At 44.2% G+C, this 23,070-nt stretch overlaps 1 protein-coding gene across 2 annotated transcripts in view; it reads left to right on the top strand.

Moving 5' to 3' along the window:
- Positions 1–23,070, top strand: part of AGBL3 (AGBL carboxypeptidase 3) — a 229,155-nt gene that overhangs the window by 79,034 nt on the left and 127,051 nt on the right. Inside the window, exon 4 of one of the 2 annotated variants that reach the window (XM_040345660.1) lies at positions 19,588–19,773. In XM_040345660.1, the coding sequence (XP_040201594.1) occupies positions 19,588–19,773 (186 nt within the window). The remainder of the gene's footprint in view (positions 1–19,587; positions 19,774–23,070) is intronic. The other variant, XM_040345661.1, reaches the window with a different exon arrangement.

A 23,070-nucleotide genomic window follows, 5' to 3' on the forward strand; every position in this document is an offset into this window, starting at 1 on the left:
CAGCTATGGTTCTTGATATTCTATTGACTGAGCCGACTCGTAGGAGGGCACGGGAGAGGATTTACAGAGGGCGCTACAACCTTTTTCAGATGACTGATACTGAGGTGTATCGCATGTTTCGCTTTAGCCCTGAAGTCATCCTTGAGTTGGTAACAATCCTGCAGGATGACATCAGCAGCCCGACCCATCGGGGACAGGCAGTGCAGCCACTGGTGAAGGTAGTGGCAACCCTTCATTTTTTGGCAACTGGCTCATTTCAGCGCACAGGTGGAGTGGTGGCGGGGATGTCCCAATCCAGCATGAGCAGGTGTGTGCACCAAGTGATCCCTGCAATACTCAGACGAATGGGCACACAATTTATCAAACCAACCACGGCTGACGTGCGGCAGAAGGCAATCAGTGATTTTTATTTATTAGCCAGATTTCCACGCACTGTGGGTGCAATATATTGTACCCATGTGGCACTACGCCCCCCGGCTCCTCGAGCATATCTACTGCAACAGGAAACATTGGCATTCGATAAATGTGCAGATGATTGTGGATGCACATGGCCTCATATGGCATGTCCGTGCCAAACACCCAGGGTCAAGCCATGACAGTTTTATTTACCGACACAGCCCCATCCCAACCGAGTTTGACCAGAACATGTATGGAGACAGCTGGCTGATTGGTGAGTGACATGGGTGTCAGGTATGACTGCCCCCCCCCCCCCCCATGATGCACAGCAGATATGAAAGAAAAATAATACTTACATCTTCACTTCTACCCACAAATATGTTCACTTGTACCCCCTCCCATGATGCACAGCAGATATGAAAGAAAAATAATACTTACATCTTCACTTCTACCCACAAATATGTTCACTTGTACCCCCTCCCATGATGCACAGCAGATATGAAAGAAAAATAACTTACCAGTCCCCAAGTTCCCAACAGTGGAGTCGTACCCTTCAAGTCCCTCCACCTGCTCCTGCACGAACGTTTGTGCAATAAGCTGCTCCTCCTGATTGAGCCGGATCATACATCGCGGACCACCTCCCGTGCCACCGGTATGCTTCCTGATAAGAGCCAGTTTTTCACGGACCCTGCGCCTCATATCATTTAATTTCTTCTGGATGTCATCCCAGGTACGCACTTCATTACCCAGGGCATTGATGTCCAGGGCAATGGCTTCATATATAGCCCTCCTTTGGGCAATGGTGGTGTTTGCCCGCTGGGCACCATATAGGACTTCCTTATGCTGCTGGAGTGCAGCAATCAGGATGTCCATCTCTGCAGCCACAAAGTTGGCCTTCCTTTTTTTGGTCCCTTTGGGAGGTGCCATGTCTTGCAAAAGGGCTGAATTTCCTTGCTCAGGGGGGGTAGGAAAAAGCAGGATGAAATTCAGCAAAGAACCTGCGCAAGTCTGCTCCTATTTATTTGCTCAGTGCAAGCAGCTGAGCAGGATTTGCCCTGAAATTATGCTAGCAAACCTCTGCTGAGCCGAAAATTCCTCATTTACATAGGGGCACACCCACTTTGACTTGCACGGCCTTGCGCCCTCAGCTTTGCCTTAAACAGGAGCAAATTAAATGAACAAACGATTCCTGAATCAGGTGGCAATTTGGCAAAATTGCCCCAGCGCAGAGAAATTCAGCTGAGCGGCTCAGGTGTAAGTAATGGGCAAATCTACCTGAATCTGGGCCACTGTGTGTTTTGGAAGGGACTGGGGGCGGGCCTCTTAACCACAGACTATGGGCCAGAAAATACTGGAGACCTGAAGCTGGCATTAAGATAATGTAATGCTACATCCCTCCCCCCCCCCCTGTTGCTGTGCCTAATTGTGTTGATTCATGACACATAGACAATGGAGACGTCTCTCCGCAGGGGGTGTGTATTGAGAGACTGCCTGCTTACGATAATCTCATTAGGTTTATCTGTAGCCTGTTTCAATGTACAAATGTTCAGTTCCCATTGGTTGTTCCTTGCCCCCCTCCCCTCTTAGACAAGGCTAAGGGGAGTGTCCCCAACTGTGTGTAAAACTGTATGTTTTGGATTTAATAAACCAGTTTAAACTCTGCATGTTTAACCCTCAACACCTGTGTGGATTGTCTCGTGATTGAGGGGTAAAGGGCTGGTTTTGGCGAATCTGCAGGCTGTGGGTGCGTTTGGAGGACAGGAGACACAGGTCTGGCGGATGTGCCCACCTGGGGTATCTGAGATCCGTCACAGTGGTGGCAGCAGTGGGATGTCTCCTGCAGTCCAGGATTCAAGATCTGGGCAGCCGCCGAGGAGCGATACGAGGACCAGCCAGCATGAGAGCGGAGTTCGGGAGGAGGCTGCAAGGCATGCGGATGAAACATCAGGGACCAGTGATGGAGCGCATCATGCTCGGCTGGGAGGATGTGATCCGCCGTCAACTCTGGCATGAGGCGCTAAGCCACGAGCGGCACCATCAGGGGAAGATCCTTCCCTCCTCCACAGAGATCACCAGCTACAGAGCCCTCCGGTGGTTCGCGGCTCAACTGTGGCCAAGTACAGCAGAAGGCAGCACGACAGAAGGCGTTGGCTACGGCGGCGTGGGGCTGCTCCATCAAAAAATGTACAGAGACCCAGACTTTGGGAGCGATGAGGAGTGACGGCTGGAAAACATCCTGGACTTCCGAGATGAGGTGCTGGACCTCCCCAAAGAGGCATGTGACCTGGAGGAATTGGAGTTCCTGGTTGAGCAGGAATGGGAGCTCGAGATTAACTACAAGCGGCTGTTTGACGGTGATCAGCAGCCTGGCATGGCTCCCGTTGCCTGGGACTGTCCGGGAGAAATAGCAGACAGTCACACAGGTTAAGAAGCAAATGGGGCCAGGGGTGCCCCTGCATTTTCCCGTCCTAACCGCAATGGAAGAGGCGGCAACGATACAGAGGGCACTGCGAGTGCTAGAATGCCGTCACGCACCGGAGATCCCCCAGGCAACGAGACTATCTAATAGCATGAAGGTCTCAGAAAGGGGAGTTGAGACAGGCACTGGAAGGCTGGGAAATGGTGATCAGCAACAAGTCCAGAGTATCACATCCGGTGCCCCAGCAGAAGCGCTGGCTACAGGGCAGAGTGCCACTGGAATCTGCCCAGCATCAGAAAAAGAGTTGGATCCGGAGAGTCTGAGAGAGGATCTGCGTGAGCTGTTGCCCCAACAGAAGATTTTCCCACCGGGATTAGAGGAAGCAATTCTCCCTCCCCAGCAATTGGACACTACCCCAGTGTTTATCCCCCCAGCAGAAGCGCTGGCTACGGGGCAGAGTGCCGCTCGCCTCTGCCCACCCTCAGAGTTAGATCCAGGGAGTCCGATGGAGGACCTCAGTGAGCTGTATCCCCAGCACTTGGACACTACCCCAGTGTTTATCCCCCCAGCAGAAGCGCTGGCTATGGGGCAGAGGTCCGCTGGCCCCTGCCCAGCCCTCAGTATGTTTTTGGAAGGTTTGGGAGACAGCCCCTGTCAGAAGTCACCCCAGTGGCTGGTCACAGAACTGGCAGGGGAGAACACCCTTCCCCCTCTCCAGCGGCTGTACCCAACTTTTGTATATGTGCCACGGACAGAGTGCTGATGGTCTCTGCCCAACATCAGAAAAAGAGATGGAGAATCCGGGAGAGAAAGCAAGTACCTTTTCCTCCCCAAATGCATAGCCCTACCAGCCTATGTTCCCTACCAACTGAAGCGCTGGCATCAGGGCAGAGGATTATTCAGCTCCCCCCAATATCGGCAACCCAGCCCTGGATCAGAAGAGTGCAGACAGCTGTTCCCACTCTGCAGCGGCTGGTTTTGTTCCCGGGAGACCGTATGTGCGATTTTGCTCCCCAGCGCCAGAGTCATACTTCTACTTTTCCTGTTTGCCTGGGGTGGAAGTTTGTGACTAACACAGGTCCAGACCAGTTGAGGGCCTGGTTAGTCTGTTTTTAAAAGGGGAGAAATGTGACAGAACCCACTGTCACTGTGTGTTTTGGAAGGGACTGGGGGCGGGCCTCTTACCCACAGACTATGGGCCAGAAAATACTGGAGACCTGAAGCTGGCATTAAGATAATGTAATGCTACATCCCTTCTCCCCCCCCCCCTTGTCGCTGTGCCTAATTGTGTTGATTCATGACACATAGACAATGGAGACTGAACTGGAGACGTCTCTCTGCAGGGGGTGTGTATTGAGAGACTGCCTGCTTACCATAATATCATTAGGTTTATCTGTAGCCTGTTTCAATGTACAAATGTTCAGTTCCCATTGGTTGTTCCTTACCCCCCTCCCCTCTTAGACAAGGCTAAGGGGAGTGTACCTAACTGTGTGTAAAACTGTATGTTTTGGATTTAATAAACCAGTTTAAGCTCTGCATGTTTAACCCTCAACACCTGTGTGGATTGTCTCATGATTGAGGGATAAAGGGCTGGTTATGGCGAATCTGCAGGCTGTGGGTGCGTTTGGAGGACAGGAGACACAGGTCTGGTGGATGTGCCCACCTGGGGTATCTGAGATCCGTCACAGTCGCCATTCCACCAGTGTGCGCAATTTTAAAGCATGACATGTTAGGTATCTATTTACTCAGCGTAACATCATCTTTCCCAAAAAATGTGACTAACTATACGTTTTTTTTTTTTTTTTAATTCGTGAAAATATATTTCTTCCAAACAAATTGCATTTGAAAGACCGCTGCTCGAGTACAGTGTGACATAAAGTATTGCAACGATTGCCATTTTATTCTCTAGGGTCTCTGCTAAAAAAAATCTAAAAAGTTTGGGGGTTCTAAATAATTTTCAAGCAAAAAATATGTATTTTAACTTGTAAGCAACAAGTGTCAGAAAAAGGCTTAGGCATGAAGGGGTTAAGAAAATGGTATACTCTAAATGATGGCAATCATATTGAAAAGATTTAGGGTTTACGTAATCTTTAAGACATCTTGGGGGGTAAAAAGCAGGGAGTGTACCACCAGTTTAGGTCTGATTTACGATCTTGCCCATAAAACCAAAGTAACTTGAGCAGGTAGATGATAAACAGCTTTACACATTTTTGTTCACGAGAACAATGGCATAATTGACTTGTACTTTCTTTTATTTGTTGCATTATCTGGTAACGCAATATCCATGGAATGTGAAACAGGTCGCCGTTATACACTGTACCTGTTAAGTGTTTACATTGCACAATTGTTCTAGTGTGTCCTGGATAGAGCAGATAAAAACATCTCAAGTCTAATTACCATCTCTAATCTCTTTGTTGGGCAACACATTGTGAAATTTATGGTTGAAAAGATGTCACATAATGCTATGGCTCCTGCATAGCGTCTCATGTTAACAAGTCACTGTTTGTGTACTTTGATAATTAGGATTTTCACATTTTTAGGAGAAAAAGATACCAGCTAATAAGTTTTTGTAAGCTTTTTTTTTTTTTTTCTATAAAATCTTTATTTTGCAAATTACCATCAGCAGCATCGTGTAAACCCACACATCAGTATAAACTGATCAAACAAGGGGAAGAATGTGTCAGCATTCTATGTTATGTTATGTATTAGGTTAATTTAGCCACTTCTGTAAATTCAAGCTTCTGCTATTGTGCACCGTAAACAAGAGATTTTTCTTTTCTCAGCAAAGCAGTTATGGTTGGCCTGGTAAACATATAGAAAGAATTTATCAGTCACAGAGTTCTGTATATCCTTTGTGTTGTCAGGAACAACAAGCAAGACAGATCCAGAATAGTGTAAAGCTTTGTGAGTGAGTGAATAACTTGTATAGCGCTACACATGCAAACTAAATCGCCTCAAGGCGCTTATTCCATCCGTTGTCTTCCTTATCCTTCAGAAGAGGTGGGTCTTAAGTTTTTTTTTTCTGAAGGCCCAATGGTGACACACTGTCAGATTATTGGACGAATTTTCCTCAGTTTTTTGTTAGATGCTAGTCACAAATCGAAAGTGAAGAGGGTACTCGCCATCAGAAAATTTTTGGACGACAGAATTCAACGTCAGAAGTGACGTAATGTGTTGAATAGTTTTGTATGTGTCCTTTCATTTCTGAGCATGCTTAGTCTTGCTCTTCAAATTTTTTGGGGGCAGAAAACCATACTAATGAAAAGAAAATCGGACGTTGTGGTCACCTCAGACAAAAATTATGGAGCCTGCACACCAGTTTTAGTCTGACGAAAATTCGCGATTGGCTGTGAAAAGCAGCATACTAACAATAGGAAATTGGCAGATCGTTCAGTGGACAAAATTTAACTTCAAAATTTCTGCCTGTTAATTGCAGACACAGGGGCACAAAAGGATTACACCGGCGTAATTTTAAAATTCCTGCGTCGTATCTTTGTTTTGTATCTACAAAACAAGATACGACGGCATCTGGGATCGATCCGACAGGCGTCGGATCTTAGATGCAATATTTCGGCGGCCGCTAGGTGGCGTTTCCCTCGATTTCCGTCCGCGTCGAGTATGTAAATTAGCTATTTACGGCGATCCACGAACGTACGTCTGGCCGGCCCATTTTTTTACGTCATTTTCGTACGGCTTTTTCCGGCGTATAGTTATGAGGCGTACTCAATGTTAAGTATGGCCGTCATTCCCGCGTCCAATTTTGAAATTTTTACGTCGTTTGCGTAAGTCGTTCGCGAATAGGGATTTGCGTAGAATGACGTCACCGTCGGAAGCATTGGCTTTTTCCGGGTTAATTTCGAGCATGCGCACTGGGATACCCCCACGGACGGTGCATGCGCAGTTAAAAAAAAATGTCGTTTACGTCGGGTCACGACGTATTAACATAAAACACGCCCCCATTACATCCATTTGAATTCCACGCCCTTACGCCGCCAAAGATACACTACGCCACCGTAACTTACGGCGCAAATTCTTTGTGGATTCGGAAAAAAAAAATAAGTAGTGTATCTTAGATACGCTGCGCCCGGCCGAAGATTACGCGCAGGTACGTGGATCTTCCCCACAGTGTCCAAGGCCTTTAGTCCTTGGACACTTTGTGCAATTAACAGGCAGCGCCAGAGAAAGCAAGCTGATGGTTGGTGTAGACCAGTGTTTCTTAACTCCAGTCCTCGAGGTGCCCCAACAGGGTCATGTTTTCAGGATTTCCCTCGGATGAAACAGATGTGGTGATTACTAAGGTACTGAAACTGATCAAATCACCTATGCAAAATAATGGAAAGCCTGAAAACATGACCTGTTGGGGTGCCTTGAAGACTGGAGTTGAGAAACACTGGTGTAGACAAGATAGGGCTGATGAGCAGCAGTCTCTACCACCCCTGTGAAAAACTATCCACAACGGAGGGTGGCAGAGCAGTCGCTGGCAGGCACTCACAAGGCAATACTGACCCCTTCCGATTGTCGGTAAGTTTTATTATTTTTTTCCGATGAAGGGGGCTTTTGAATGGAAACACCATACCGCAACCGTGAGACAAGCAACTGGCTTTCTGTTGAGGCGTGGTGTTTCCATTTTGAATTCTCAAGGACTTGAATAGGTTGCTTTTGATAGTGGTATGGCCTGCCAAATGTGACCGGTGGTATAATTGTCACTGCAACGCTTCCGTGGTGATGCTACCAATTTGGAGGCGACTGCCAATTTGACTGCCCTTCTCCTTAGCCACCTATATAAATCAGGCCTTAGACAAAACACAGAAGCGTAAAAGTAAAGATAACTGGCTGAAGATCAGGATAATAAAGACAAAAGCAATATCTACTTACACTGTGGTCTGGTGACATCAGCACACCCCAGACCACATTGTAAGTGGATATTGCTTTTAACTTTGTTAAAGCTTTTCTTTATCACTGACACCTCCCTGCTTCTGTGTTTGTGTTTCTATTATCTGTGTAAGCGGATCATCTCCCAAGATCTGTGACCATGATGCTGCGGTTGGTGCACAGTGAGATCCAGAATTGATGACATCCCTTTGCCTGTACTTGCTTTTGGCAGTAGATGGAAGACTTTTATGGATCATTCGTTTCTGTTTTTTTTTTTATTTTATTTAAAAATTTCATGTCATGCCCTGCTTTTTAATTTTTTTGGACTGTGAGTACAGTTTGTTTTTCACTGAAGATCAGGATAAGCACAGACAAGCTGAGTGCAAACACATCCAAACGGGCTGTCCAATCAGGTCCTTCTGTCAGTTTTTCAGGCGGATCTGATCGGACCCACTATTCACTGCTATGAAGAGGCGGATGTCAGCATTAGCATGTCAATTGACACCCGCTGCTATATGATCCGATCCTGTCCGCAAAATCCACATGAATAGTAGTCATATTTTCCATCGGTCTGGCTGATCGGATCAGATATGATCGGATAAAAACGGACAGGCAATCCATTTTCACCCAATCTCCACATAGAGGACTGGGTCCACGTCTGCTCTGCTCAGTGAGCGGAGACGGACCTGTCATCTGGCTGCTCAGTGGGGATCAGCGGAGCGGGTTTTCCAACAGGAAAACTGCCATGAGAGCTTTGGTCGGGAATCCCGGCCGTGTGTATGCTCCATCGCAGTGTTTCCCATAGGAAAACTGCCGGGTTAAAAACCGCCGGGAATCCCGGTGGGAAAAAAGAGAGCTGGTTCCCCTTTTTTTTCCCGGCAGTTTTTCTTTCGGGAAAACTGCGATGGAGCATACGCACGGCCGGTTTTCCCGGCCAAAAGCTCTCATGGCAGTTTTTCTGACGGGAAAACCGGTCGTGTGTATGAGGCTTAAGACTGGGATGCCATTAAAGCTCATGTGCGTGTAAAGGCAGGTGTCCCAATACTTTTGACAATATAGTATTGGTCTGGTCCCAGTGTCTGTGTGTAACTTCATACTGTATATCTGGCCATCTCTTGTGCTGACTCCTGACAGTAGGCTAACTTTATTTTTTTAAAGTGACGTTTATTTTATTATATTTTTTAAGTTTTCCTTACTATTTAGTAAGGCCTTGCTAGTTAATGTCTTTAAACAAAAAAAAAGGGCGCCAAACCCTGGTGATCTTTGATCTATCTGAACAATGTGATAGAGATCTCCACCTCTGAAAGGTTGCCTACCCCTGCTCCTGATTATTAACCACTTGCTTACTGGGCACATATACCCCCCTCCTGCCCAGGTGAAATTTCAGCTTTCGGCACTGCATCGCTTTAACTAACAATTGCGCGGTCGTGCGACGTGGCTCCCAAACAAAATTGACGTCCTTTTTTCCCCACAAGTAGAGCTTTCTTTTGGTGGTATTTGATCGCCTGTGCGGTTTTTATTTTTTGCGCTATAAACAAAGAAGCGAGACAATTTTGAAAAAAATACAATATTTTTTACTTCTTGCTATAATAAATATCCCAATTTAAAAAAAAAAAAACATTTTTTTTTCTCAGTTTAGGCCGATACGTATTCTTCTACATATTTTTGGTAAAAAAAAAAAAAAAATCGCAATAAGCGACTGGTTTGCGCAAAAGTTATAGCGCTTACAAAATAGGGGACAGAATTATTTTTTTTTAATTATTTTTTTTTACTAGAAATGGCGGCGATCTGCGATTTTTAATGGGACTGCGACGTTATGGCGGACACATCGGACACATTTTTGGCGCCATTCACATTTATACTGCGATCAGTGCTATAAATATGCACTAATTACAGTATAAATGTGACTGGCATTGAAGGGGTTAACATTAGGGGGTGAGGAAGGGGTTAAATGTATCCCTGCTTAGTGTTCTAACTGTAGGTGGAGGGGGGGGTGACTGGGGGGGTGACCGATCTGTGTCCCTATGTACAAGAGACACAGATCGGTCTCCTCTCCAGAGACAGCACCGCTGTCTCTGTGTAAAACGGCAATGAGAGATGATCTCATATGTTTACATATGAGATCCTCTCTCATTGGCCGCACAGATCGCCTCGCGAACGGCCACTCTGATTGGCCGTTCGCGGCGATCTGTAATTGGCTGTGATCGAGGGACACGGCCAACACAGATTTTCCCCGCAGCGCGCTCTGGAGCGCGCGCGGGGAACGCCCAAAGGGGCGGCCGTCAATTGACGGCAGTTTGGAAATTGGGATCCGCACTGTAGCCGTCAATTGACGGCAGGCGGATCCCAAGTGGTTAAAAAGAATTGGCACAATATGTCAGAATGTGCACTTTTTCTCCAAAATCTTTTGAATTACCCTCTCAATAAGTAAATAAAGATCTGAAATAACTCTTTATCCACTTGGACTATCTTGACGCGTGGTGGGATTATATTGGTGGAAAAGGCAGTTAGTAGTGGGGGGTCCCAGGTCAACATTTGCATTGGGGCCCACAAATTTGAAGCCACATCCCTGGTCTGGAGTGAATCACCTTTGCATAGAGCATAGAGTAGTGCAGATTCCTTTACAAACTGTAATGCATGGACTATTTTTAAATTACATTTTTGTGTAGTTTGACACATACAGTATATTGACTTTGTGGGAGTATTAAACACCTTTATTCACCTCCATCACTCCTGAATCGTTATTCTCACTGACTTCCTGGTTTGCGGTGTGCATTCATTCTTGCTACATCACGGCCTAATGGGAACTACAGTTCCCATTAGGCTTAGCCTCCATGCCTATGAGGGATAAGAGAGCATCTTCACGCAGGGCTGTAGTCATAGGGAGGGGGTGAGCACATTCTGCTTTCCACCATGCAAAACGGCTCAGATGCTGGTGGAAAGCAAGAAGAGGAGAAACAGGAAATGGCATTTTCAAACCTGGATTACTGTATTTTGGAGGTCAAAAGGAAAAACGAGGTAAGTGATATTTAAATGCTCTAGCTTACAGCAATCAATTGATCTAATAAAAAACGAACCTTTAGTGTTCCTTTAAGAGTGATTTGCTGGTGAACACAAGGAATGACATTGCTAATGGGGCAAAGGAGGTGGTAGAATCCTTGTGGCTGGAGCTTCAAAGCAAAAAAACAAATGAGGAATTAATAATGGGTGTATGCTATATGTCCCCTAACCTGAAGGATGAAGAGGAGACTGATCTTCTCTCACAGTTAGAAATGGCGACGAGGCAGAGAGATGTTATTATCATGGAGGACTTCAATTATCCGGATATTGACTGGGCAGACGGAACTGCTCAGTCATGTAAGGCTCATCATTTCTTAAATGTCTTGCAGGTCAATTTCTTGTGTCAATTAATGGATGCCGCAACTAGAATTAAGGCCCTGCTTGACCTCCTAATTACAAACATAACACAGAGCTTATTGCAGATGTGGAAGTAAGGAATAATCTGGGAAATAGTGATCACAAGGTAATTAAGTTCACTGTAAATTGTAAGAAAAGGAGACACCAGGGTAGGACAAGAACATTGAATTTTAAGAGAGTCAACTGTTCTTTACTGTGCTCCATGCTTCAAGACACTAAATGGAAAGATATTGTAGAAACAAAAAGCCCAAATAGGCAAGTATGAAAGAACTAAAGGTAAAACCAGGTGGCTAAATTCAAGGGTAAAAAGGCATATTGAAGAGAAAGAAATGTCCTTTAAAAAAAAAAAAACAATAAGGCCAAGGGGTCACTGTCAGCATTCAAACTCGACAAAGAATGCAAAAGGAAGTGTAATGCCCCGTAGACACGATCGGAAATTTTGACAAGATTACCTTGGATTTTTTCTGACGGAATGCTGGCTCAAACTTGTGTTGCATACACACGGTCACACAAATCTTGTCTGAAATTGCGACCGTCAAGAACGCGGTGACGTACAAGACGTACGAGGAGCCGAGATTAATGAAGTTCAATAGGCAGTTCGGCTCTTCTGCTTGATTCTGAAAATGCATGTTTTTTTGCACGTCGGAATTGCATACAGACAAGCAGAATTTCCGACAAGAACCTTTTCTGTAGGAAAAATAGAGAACCTGCTCTCAATCTTTTGCTGGCGGAAATTCTACAGAAAATGTTGGATGGAGCATACACACGGTCGGAAGATCCGAACAAACGCTCACATCCAACTTTTTTTGACAGAAAATCCTATCGTGTGTACAGGGCATAAGAACACAATCGGGGCAGTGGAAATAGACACAAGAGTCAAATAGTGGAGGGTGGTGAAAAATAATCCCAAATACATTTTCAAATATATTAATAGTAATAAGGCAGGGTCAGAGCATGTCCCTTAAACACTTAAGGACCTTGCCTGTTTTTCAGATTAAAACAGTTTTTTTTTGCTCGAAAATTACTTAAAACCCCCAAACATTATATATTTTTTTTCTAACACCCTAGGGAATAAAATGGCAGTCATTGCAATACTTTTTGTCACACCGTATTTGCGAAGCGATCTTACAAGCGCACATTTTTGGGAAAAAAATTGACTTTTTTTAATTAAAAAATAAAGTTAGTCCATTTTGTTTTTATATTGTGAATGTGATAATGTTACGCCGAGTAAAATGATACCCAACATGTCACGCTTCAAAATTGCGCCCGCTCGTGGAATGGCGTCAAACTTTTACCCATAAAAATTTCCATAGGCAACGTTTAAAAAATTCTGGGGCTAGAATTATTGCTCTCGCTCTAACAATCGTGGTGATGCCTCACTTGTGTGGTTTGAACACCGTTTTCATATGCGGGCGCTACTCAAGTATGCGTTCGCTTCTGCGCGCGAGCTCGTCGGGACAGGGCGCTTTAAATTTTTTTTTTATGTTTTCTTATTTATTTTTATTTATTTTGGTGGTGACTTTTCTGGGTTTTGACTGGATGTTCGTGATCATAGTAGAAGTTCAGTGTAAGAAATACACAGGAGAAACTGCATGTTGACAAGGGGAGTGTAGAGGTGGGCGGGGATATCACGACTTTACCCACCGAGCTCCGGACAACAGACCCACCCAGAGAATCTAATGTTTTTCGAGTCTCGTAACAGACAGAAGTGAGACATTTGACAGGTAAGGATTCATGCAGGAGGCATGTATATCCTTAAAGAAAACCACTATGGCAGTAGTTTAGAAAGGATGAGAGCTGGTTACGAGTGACAAGGAGATGGTAACTGTGTTAAATACATTCTTCTCCTCGGTTTTCACTAAGGAAAGGGAGGGGTATAATAAACAAGACGAAAATTTCCCTTGTGACTAACAGAAGCCAGTCTTTTCAAGTCTTTAAAAAAGACTTGAAAAAATGTGAATAAATCACCAGGACCAGATGGCTCCGACCCGAGAGTCCTCAAAGAACAAGGTCAGATTATTTCTAGACTATTATTCCTAATCATTAAGGACAACTTGTTCACAAGACTGGTACCAGCTGATTGGCAAAAAGCTAATGTTGTATGAATATTTAAAAAAGGGCTGGGCTGAGCTATATACCTGGAAACTACAGGCCAGTGAGCCTAACATCATTAGTATGTAAACTATTAAAGGGGTGATAAGGGACTATATTCAAGAATTTGTTGATGAAAATGGTATCATTAGTAATAACCAGCATGGATTTTTGAAGGATTTCTTCATGCCAAACCAACCTACTGACATTCTATACGGAAGTGAAATGTAATCTGGATAGAGGAAGGTCTTTCCATGTGGTGTATCTGGATTTTGCCAAGGCATTTGATACAGTACCCCATAAAAGCTTAATTTACAAATTAAGGTCAGGCATTCATGACAGTGTATATACCTAGGTAAAAAAAAATGGTTACAGGAGCGTGTCCAGGGGGTAGTGATAAATAGCATATATTTGGAATGGTCTGGAGTTGTGAGCGGGGTGCCCCAGGGCACTGCCTTAAACCATGTAAGTAGGTTCTTTACTGTTAGAGCAATAAGGATGTGAAACTACCTTCCACAGTTGGTGATTTCAGCGGGGAGTGTTGATAATTTAAAAAAAAAACAACAATTAGATGGGCATCTTAACCAGTTAAGACCCGGACCAAAATGCAGCTAAAGGACCTTGCCCCTTTTTGCGATTCGGCACTGCGTCGCTTTAACTGACAATTGCGCGGTCGTGCGACGTGGCTTCCAAACAAAATTGGCGTCGTTTTTTCCCCACAAATAGAGCTTTTTTTTGGTGGTATTTGATCACCTCTGCCGATTTTATTTTTTGCGCTATAAACAAAAATAGAGCGACAATTTTGAAAAAAATTCAATATTTTTTACTTTTTGCTATAATAAATAACCCCCAAAAATATATAAAAACATTTTTTTTTTGCTTAGTTTAGGCCGATACGTATTCTTCTACCTATTTTTGGTAAAAAAAATCGCAATAAGCATTTATCGGTTGGTTTGCGCAAAATTTATAGGGCCAAATTCTCAAAAACGCTGCCTAACTTAACTTTCAGCAGTTAAGTTACACAGGCGTTAAATTTCTACCTAAGTGCCCGATCCACAAAGCACTTACCTAGAAATTACACGCCGTGTAACCTAAGTGCCTCCGTCGCAAGGCGGTCGTCTCCTCGAGGGGGCGATTCCTATTCAAATGAGGCGCGCTCCCGCGCCGGACGTACTGCGCATGCGTGTGACGTCATTTTTCCCGACGTGCAGCGCGCGAACGTAATTTACGCCGGGCTTTGTGGATTGCGACGGGACAATAAAGTTGTGACGGGTGAAAAAAAAATACGCGCCGGAAAAAAAAATTCAAATTTAAAAAAAAATCGCGGCGATCGAAAAAAAGGTCTGGTTTTACATGGTGTACTAACTTTACACATTGTAAAATCAGCCCTAATTTAACGCGTGCAAATCGTAACTTACGCAGAAAACACAAAGCTTAAAAGCTTTGTGGATCTGCTTAAGTACTCATTTGCATACGCTAGCCGGCATTTCGACTCGAAATGCCCCCAGCGGCGGATGCGGTACTGCATCCTAAGATCCGACAGTGTAAGTGTCTTACAGATGTCAGATCTTCTGCCTAACTTTGGAAAAATCCTTTTGAGGATCGTTTCTAAAGTTAGGCACAGAGATACGCAGGCTGAACAGCAGTTCCGCCTGCGTATCTCTTTTGAGAATTTGGCCCATAGTGTTTACAAAATAGGGGATAGTTTTATTGCATTTTTATAAAAAAAATAAAATTTTACTACCAATGGCGACGATCAGCAATTTTTTTCGTGACTGCGACATTATGGCGGACACTTCGGACAATTTTGACACATTTTTGGGACCATTGTCATTTTCACAGCAAAAAATGCATTTAAAATGCATTGTTTATTGTGAAAATGACAATTGCAGTTTGGGAGTTAACCACAGGGGGCGCTGATGGGGTTATGTGTGACCTGAAGTGTGTTTACAACTGTAGGGGGGTGTGGCTGTAGGTGTGACGTCATCGATTGTGTCCCCCTATAAAAGGGAAGACACGATCGATGCTGCCGCCACAGTGAAGAACGGGGAAGCCGTGTTTACACATGGCTCTCCCTGTTCTTCAGCTCCGGGGACTGATCGCGGGACTCCACCGGCGATCGGGTCCCGCGGTCCCAGTCATGGAGCTTCGGACCGGGTCGCGGGAGTGTGCCCGCGACCCTATGGCTGGGCTTAAAGGACAACGTACATATACGTTGATGTGCCCAGCCATGCCATTCTGCCGACGTATATCGGCGTGAAGGGGTCCTTAAGTGGTTAAGGCTTCTTTCACACTGGGCCGTGGGCGGCGGTAAAGCGCTGCTATTTTTAGTGGAGCTTTACCGTCATGTTTGCGGCGGTATTCGGCCGCTAGCGCTTTTAACCCGCGCTAGCTGCCAGAAAAGGGTTAAAACCACCCGCAAAGCACTGCTGCAGCGGCACTTTGCCAACGGTTTGGAACCAGTCTGCCCATTCTTCTCTGACATCAACAAGGCATTTTTCTCCATACAACTGCCGCTCACTGGATATTTTCTCTTTTTCAGACTATTCTCTGTAACCCTGGAGATGGTTGCGTGTGAAAATCCCAGATCAGAAGTCATTTGCCGCAATGCACGTCGGGAAAGTTTCCCGACGGACCATGCGCTGTACGCTCGGCGCGGGAGCGCGCCTAATTTAAATGATTCCCGCCCCCGGCGGGATCATTTACATTTTACGGAGCTACTGCTCCGTGAATCGAGGGCAGCGCAAATTATTTGCGGGGGCGTAGGGCAAAATCGTTGCCCTGTGCCTCTGCAAATAATGCGCAAGTGGTACCTGAATCTGGGCCATTGAGTTTCTGCCATGTTATTGGCTGATTAGGAATTTGTTTTACCAAACAATTGAACAGGTGTACCTAATAAAGTGGCCAGTGAGAGTATGTATGTGTGTATATGTGTCCGAAGGTGTTTTTTCCAGCTCTTTAGCGCCACCCTTTGGGAAACTTCTGCTAATGTTGTGTTCTGGTTGTCATTGCTTCTGAGCATGCGTGTTTGTACTCTGGATTTTTGTTCGACAACACACATTTGTTGTCAGAAAATTTTAAAGCATGCTATCCAACATTTATTGGTGGAAAATCCGACAAAATATGTCCGATGGAGCATATAAATGGTCGGATTTTCCGACAACAGCCTGCCATCACACAATTCCCATTGGAAAATCCGATCGTGTGTATGAGGCTTTTGGGTGAATGAAAACACGCATCTGGCTTGATCACTCTTACTATAACAGTCCTCTAAATTATATTGTGAGTCAATTTCTGTCTTTGTAAATAATTAATCCCCTTTAATTACAAACACTGTGCAAAAAAAAAAAAAAAAAGAACTCAGACAGTCCCTGTAATTCACGATAACAGCGGCTCCTGACACAGCATACCTTGTGACCGTGCTCTGCTGGTTTTCCCCAGTGTCAGAAGACAAATTTATTCCGTACCTCAGCGACTTCTGCCGTTTTTCCTGTTACTGCCACTAAATAGGCGCTTTGAAATATCACAAAGTGACATGTTAATGGCTCCAGCGCCCAGACTCTTTAGAATTGGATGGGACGCAAAGTAATGCTTTGCCGTTTCAAGATGGAAAAGGGTCTCATGTAAATTGCTCCGTGACAAAATAGCTAAGAGTTTTTTGCAGTACCGGGAAGGCATCATATTGATGGTCAGGAGAGCCGGCACAGAGTCGGCACAGAGCCAGCAGAGGTACAGGAGAGCACAGGGTCAATACAATGAGCTCCTATCGAGTCGATGAATGGAAATGCAATGCACAGTGCTGTTAAGATCTATTACCGGCATATTCATTTTACTGCATCAAGCATTCAAGGACTTTCGCAAAGGCTCTTGTAGAAAAGGGCAATTGGTAAAGTAAGGATGTTTTTTGCAACAATGCCATTTTTTCCCCCGTAAAATCAAGGTAGTTAATATTCCCTTTGCGTTGCATGGCACACTACATTGTAATTTTCACAATAAGGGTACATACACACTGGTGTTGTCTGAGCACCTCTAGACAAATTACAGGCAACACAGACATCAGTTAGCTTTTAACATGACGTGCTAATGTCAGCATGCTGCTAAAGGCAGAGAGGTGCCACAATACCTAAAGCAATAAAATACCATGGTACAGGACAAAGAAAAGTACAGTGGTAAACATTGGGGTTGGTAAATGACTGCTGCCCCATTTTGTCTGCACACTATTAGGAATCTGGACACCTCAATTGTGTTGCTGCCCTGAGATACCTTATGTCGCGTACACACGATCATTTTTCGGCATGAAAAAAAACGTTGTTTTTCAAAAATGTAATTTAAAATGATCGTGTGTGGGCTTCACATCATTTTTCAGGTTCTGAAAAACGACAAATAAAAAAAAATTCGAACATGCTGCATTTTTTTACTTGGTTTTAAACAATGTCATTTTTCAGGGTTGTAAAAAATGATCGTGTGTGGGCTAAAACAACGTAATAAACCCGCACATGCTCAGAAGCAAGTTATGAGATGGGAGCGCTCGTTCTGGTAAAACTACCGTTCATAATAGAGTAAGCACATTCATCACGCTGTAACAGACAAAAAAGCGCGAATCGTCTTTTACTAACACGGAATCAGCTAAAGCAGCCCAAAGGCGAATGGAACTTCCCCTGTATAGTGCCGTCGTACATGTTGTACGTCACCGCGCTTTGCTAGATATTTTTTTTTAAACGATGGTGTGTAGGCAACATCGTTTTAATGATGAAGTTGGGAAAACATTGTTTTTTCGACATGCTGAAAAACAATTTTTTTTTTTTTTATGCTGAAAAAAGATCGTGTGTACGCGGCATCAGTGTTGGCACATAGAGGGACAAATTATTGCATAGTCATCCCAGACTGTGGCCTAGCATGGGGCATGCGGGCACTCTTGTATCATGTTGCTGACTGTCAGTAACACTTTCCTGAATATAATAAAGTCTGCCCAATTTTGTACTTGCCCTGTTCTTAAAGTGGATGTAAACCCACATTTTTTTTTTTTTTGCTGTCACAATGTAGAGTAAAATATTTCCTATCATCTGTGCCCAGTCTTGCCACACAGAGTTAATTCAGCTCTGAGCAATTCTCTTTTATTGTTCAGTGAGATAAAACGGACTTGCAGAGAAAAACCTTGGTCTGTTCTGCCCCCTTGCTGTGAGTGACAGGTTATTTACATATCTCATGCACTAGCCTGGAGACAGACATATTTTTTTATTCCCACCCCCACTCTTTTTCTGAAGTCATGTGGTTACTTTTCTGGATTTTGACTGGATGTTAGTGATCATAGCAGAATTTAGTGTAAGGAATACATAAGAAAAAAAATGCATGTTGACAAGGAGTGTAAAGGTGGGCGGGGAGTCTACTGACATCACGACTCCACCCACAGAGCTCCAGACAACAGATCCACCTACAGAATTTGCAGTTTTTAAGTTGTTATAACAGACAGGGGGAGACATTTGACAGGTAAGGATACATGCAGGAGGCATATATATCCTTATAGATCAGCACTATGGCAGTAGTTTAGAAAAGATAAGAGTAGGTTTACATCCACTTTAACTTTCCTATTCTTGATGTTTTTGCCAACATCCTAATGCCGCGTACACACGATCGGAATTTCCGACAACAAATGTTCGATGTGAGCTTTTGGTCGGATATTCCGACCGTGTGTAGGCTCCATCAGGTATTTGCTGTCGGAATTTCCGACAACAAATGTTTGAGAGCTGGTTCTCAATTTTTCCGACAACAAAAGTTCTTGTCGGAAATTCCGATTGTGTGTATGCAATTCCGAAGCACAAAAATCCACGCATGCTCTGAATCAAGCATAAGAGCCGCGGCTACTGAACTTTATTTTTCTCGGCTCGTCGTAGTGTTGTACGTCACTGCGTTCTTGACATTCGGAATTTCCGACAACAGTTGTGTGACCGTGTGTATGCTACACAAGTTTGAGTCAACATTTCGTTGGAAAAAAATCCACGGTTTTGTTGTCGGACTGTCCAATCGTGTGTACTCGGCATAAGTGTGCATTTTGTGGCGTTGACATCAGATTCTGTTGGTGGGTTTCTCAGAATCAAATCATCCACAAGGCAACCTGGACAGGAGCCTAGGCCCTGGTGAATGTCCAGGGGGCCCAGCTACAATCTTCATGCTCCTGCATTAAGCTAGGGTGGAGCACAACCAATCAAAGCTGTGCACCTGCCTGTCACTTCACAAGGGTAGATGGATTTGTAGGGGTTGTTAAGGGTTGGAAGTAGGCAGCACCCCACCTCCACCCCAAACAACTTTCCACATACTTTTTTTTTTTTTTATCAAACAAATGATTAAATGCCCTTGACATATCATTGTAAAGTATATTTTTTTTCTTTATTCAGCAGGCTCGTTTTTTCACCCCTGCCCTCCACGCACTACCCAGGTTGTGTTTGACTACCATTCTGGTAAGAGGGTAGCACGATTGAAATCTCCGCGAGATCTGTATGGCGTATCCTTAGCCAGCTTCTATCAGCTCCCACGATGGCCGTACGAATGCCAGGTTCTAAAGGAGAAGATTGAGCATATTGGTAAGTAGTCACAAGACAGACTTTAGACTTGACCTAGCAATAGATCTAGAGATGATAGCCTCACATTCAAGAAAACAGAGATAACACAGTCATATACATTTTAGTGCCTGTGCAGTCCTTGGCTGTATTCAGAAATGTATGATACAGATCAACCCCTGCTGGATCCTTTTACCTTGTGTTGATTACTTTATGATTGCTGCACTGGAGGCAGCATGCATAGATGTGAAGATGGGGCTATCATTAGAAAATTTATAAACTATTTAAAAACTCACGCTAAGGTGCTTAATAAACAAAAATAAAATATAAAAAAAATTAGCAAAAATCTATATCATGCATATCAAGTCCATGCATCAGTCTTTCTAGCTCTTCATTTGTAACACTCATTGTGCTTTTATGTATGTGCAAACATGTCCACTATTCCACCCACACACCTTCAATGTTCCACCCACACTTCTCTCACCTGGTATACAGTATATGACCCGCATGAAAGCTGAGGTCAAAAACAGCACATGTCCCCTTAAATGGAATCTTCTATGCCCAGCGGATTATGCCAGTTGTACTTCTTTCCTCCAAATTACAGCTTTAAGAAAAAAGAAAACACTCCATAGTACTTCACCTTTTAATAAGAACCTTTATTTACACCACTCATAAAACATAAGGTGTGAGCAGCTGTAATTATAGCAGTGCATAGGTCTATAGTTCCCATAGAAAGTGGCAAACAAATCTCTCCATAGTGATGGAAATTCATGTTTTAGCTGTTATACAATGGCTCCGGTGAGCAATCGCTCAACACAAACCAGGGAAGATTAACTAAACTGAACTGAATTTATTCTCTCTTGAGAAGAGGTGATTCAAGTGGAGTTCCAACCAAAAGTAGAACTTATGCTTATACGCTTCCTCCCCCCTTCCGGTGCTACATTTGGCACCTTTCGGGGAGGGGGGAGCAGGAACCTGTTTTTGACAGGCCCCCTTCCCCATTTTCAGAGACGGGGCCGCAGTCCAATCTCCCAGAAGTTCACCCCCCTCCTTATTCTACCACCGCCAGGCCAATTAGAAAGCACAGAGTGCTTTGCGAATGCGCAATAGGGAACCAGATGTGAAGCTGAAAGGCTTCACTGCTGGGTTCCCTTACCAGGGATGGCCGCGGCAGCACCCAGGAGTCGATCTAAAGATCGGCTTCAGGTGCCGACATTGTGGGCTCCCTGGACAGGTACGTGCCCTATTATTAAAAGTCAGCAGCTACAGTATTTGTAGCTGCTGACTTTTAATTGTTTTCACTCAGACTGGACCTCGTGTTAAGTAAAAGATTGGTAGGAGACGATTCGCGCTTTTCAGTCTGTTACAGCGTGACGAATGTGCTATCTCCATTACGAACGCTACTTTTACCGAAGGTGCGCTCCCGTCACATACTTTATTCTGAGCATGCGCGGGTTTCTAAGCATACACACAAACGTGTTTCTCGTCAAAAACCAGCCCGACGAGGAACACGAGGAACAAAATTGAGACACAACGAGGAAATTGAGACTCCCGATGAGGAAAAAGAGAACTTGTTCTCTTTTTTTCTCATCCAGTTCCTCGACAATTTTCTCGATGAAAAACATACACACAACCGTTTTCCCCGGCAAAAAAGTTTCTTGATGGATTCTGTCGAGTAAAACGGTCGTGTGTACGAGGCCTAAGAGATGTGAAAATGTGGAATAGACTCCCTCAAGAGCTGGTTCTGGCCAGCTCAGTAGATTGTTTTAATAAAGGCCTGGAAACTTTCCTAAATGTAAATAATATAACTGGGTACTGACATTTATAGGTAAAGTTGATCCAGGGAATATCTGATGGCCTCATGGAGAATCAGGGAGGATTTTTTTTCCCCCTGCTGGAGCAAATCAGATAATGCATTTTTTTTCTTGCCTTCCTCTGGATCAACTGTGAATAAACAATTGTGTATATACTGTAGGATTGTATAATGTTTTTACCGTTCCATTGGTTGAACTGGAATGACTTGTGTCATTTTTCAACCAGACTAACTACGTAACAAACAGGGTACCTCTAAACTAGGTTACCTATAAATTAGAATCCCCATATAGAAAGTCCAGTGACCGTATCAAACTAAGGAACTAACGCAGCGTACACACGATCGGAGTATCCGATGGTCTAAAATCCGATGGATTTTTTCATCAGAATTCCGTTCAAGCTGTCTTGCATACACACTGTCCACGCGGTGAGGTAAAACACTACGACGAGCCGAGAAAAATGAAGTTCAATGCTTCCGAGCATGCTTAGACTTGATTCTAAGCATGCGTTGATTTTTCTCCGACGGAATTCCACACAGACGATCGGAATTTTCTATCGGATTTTTTTCCTCCGGAAGAATTTAAAACATGTTCTATTTTTTTACTCCGATGGAAAAAAGTCAGATGGGGCCCACACACGATCGAAATTTCAGATGAAACAAGTCCATCGGGTTGAGAACTGTAAAATTTTGGATTTTCATTCACTTTCAGTCCTGGTGACAATGCAGTTAGCGTGGGTGGGGAAATCCTATAAAGAAAAAAAGTAATGTATGGTAGTAGCCTTTAATTAAAAAGGGGCACAGAGGGAAATTTTCTGGTTAATAACAATAGCAGACAGGATGGTATCTGCTCTTATGTTAAAACCTTTACATAGGACACATTGTTGTGCTGAGAACACTTAATCCCAGTTCCCAGCAAAGTTATTTCAGTGCAATATTATTTGTATACCTAATTTTGTAGTGCGCACCCGGCTGTGAAGCCGCAAGCTGTCACAGCCGGTTGCCCACACTAGTGATTCAGGCGAAAGGCGGGGGAGAGAAGCTTCAGGCGGCCGCATCGCTGGATCGTGGGACAGGTGAGTGTTTGTTTATTAAAAGTCAGCAGCTACACTTTTTTGTAGCTGCTGACTATTAATAGACAGAAACTACTGGAACGCCACCAGATCTCATATTGCTCATTCACGATAACTGGTGCTGACATCATCAATGGGCTGGTGGCAAAAATGCAGAAGAAGGTGGCGGCCTCTAATGACGTCTTTATTTGAAAAAGGGAGTGTGGAATATGCGAAGGAGCAAGCATTAGCATGTGGCAACACAAAAAAACAGGAGGCAAGAGGTTATTTTTAAATGTCTTTATTGAACTATCTACAATACAGTATTGGTGGCTTTATCAGGTGAGGGGGAGGAGGGAAAGTTCCAATTTGGGAATAGATGGCACCAGTGGTGGCTGGTGTTTTTTTTTATTTGGGGAGGCAGCAAACAAGCCACCGGTCGGTCGGGTCAACCGCAAC

The sequence above is a fragment of the Rana temporaria genome, chromosome 3 (genome assembly GCF_905171775.1).
Source record: "Rana temporaria chromosome 3, aRanTem1.1, whole genome shotgun sequence".
NCBI classification, from domain to species: domain Eukaryota; kingdom Metazoa; phylum Chordata; class Amphibia; order Anura; family Ranidae; genus Rana; species Rana temporaria.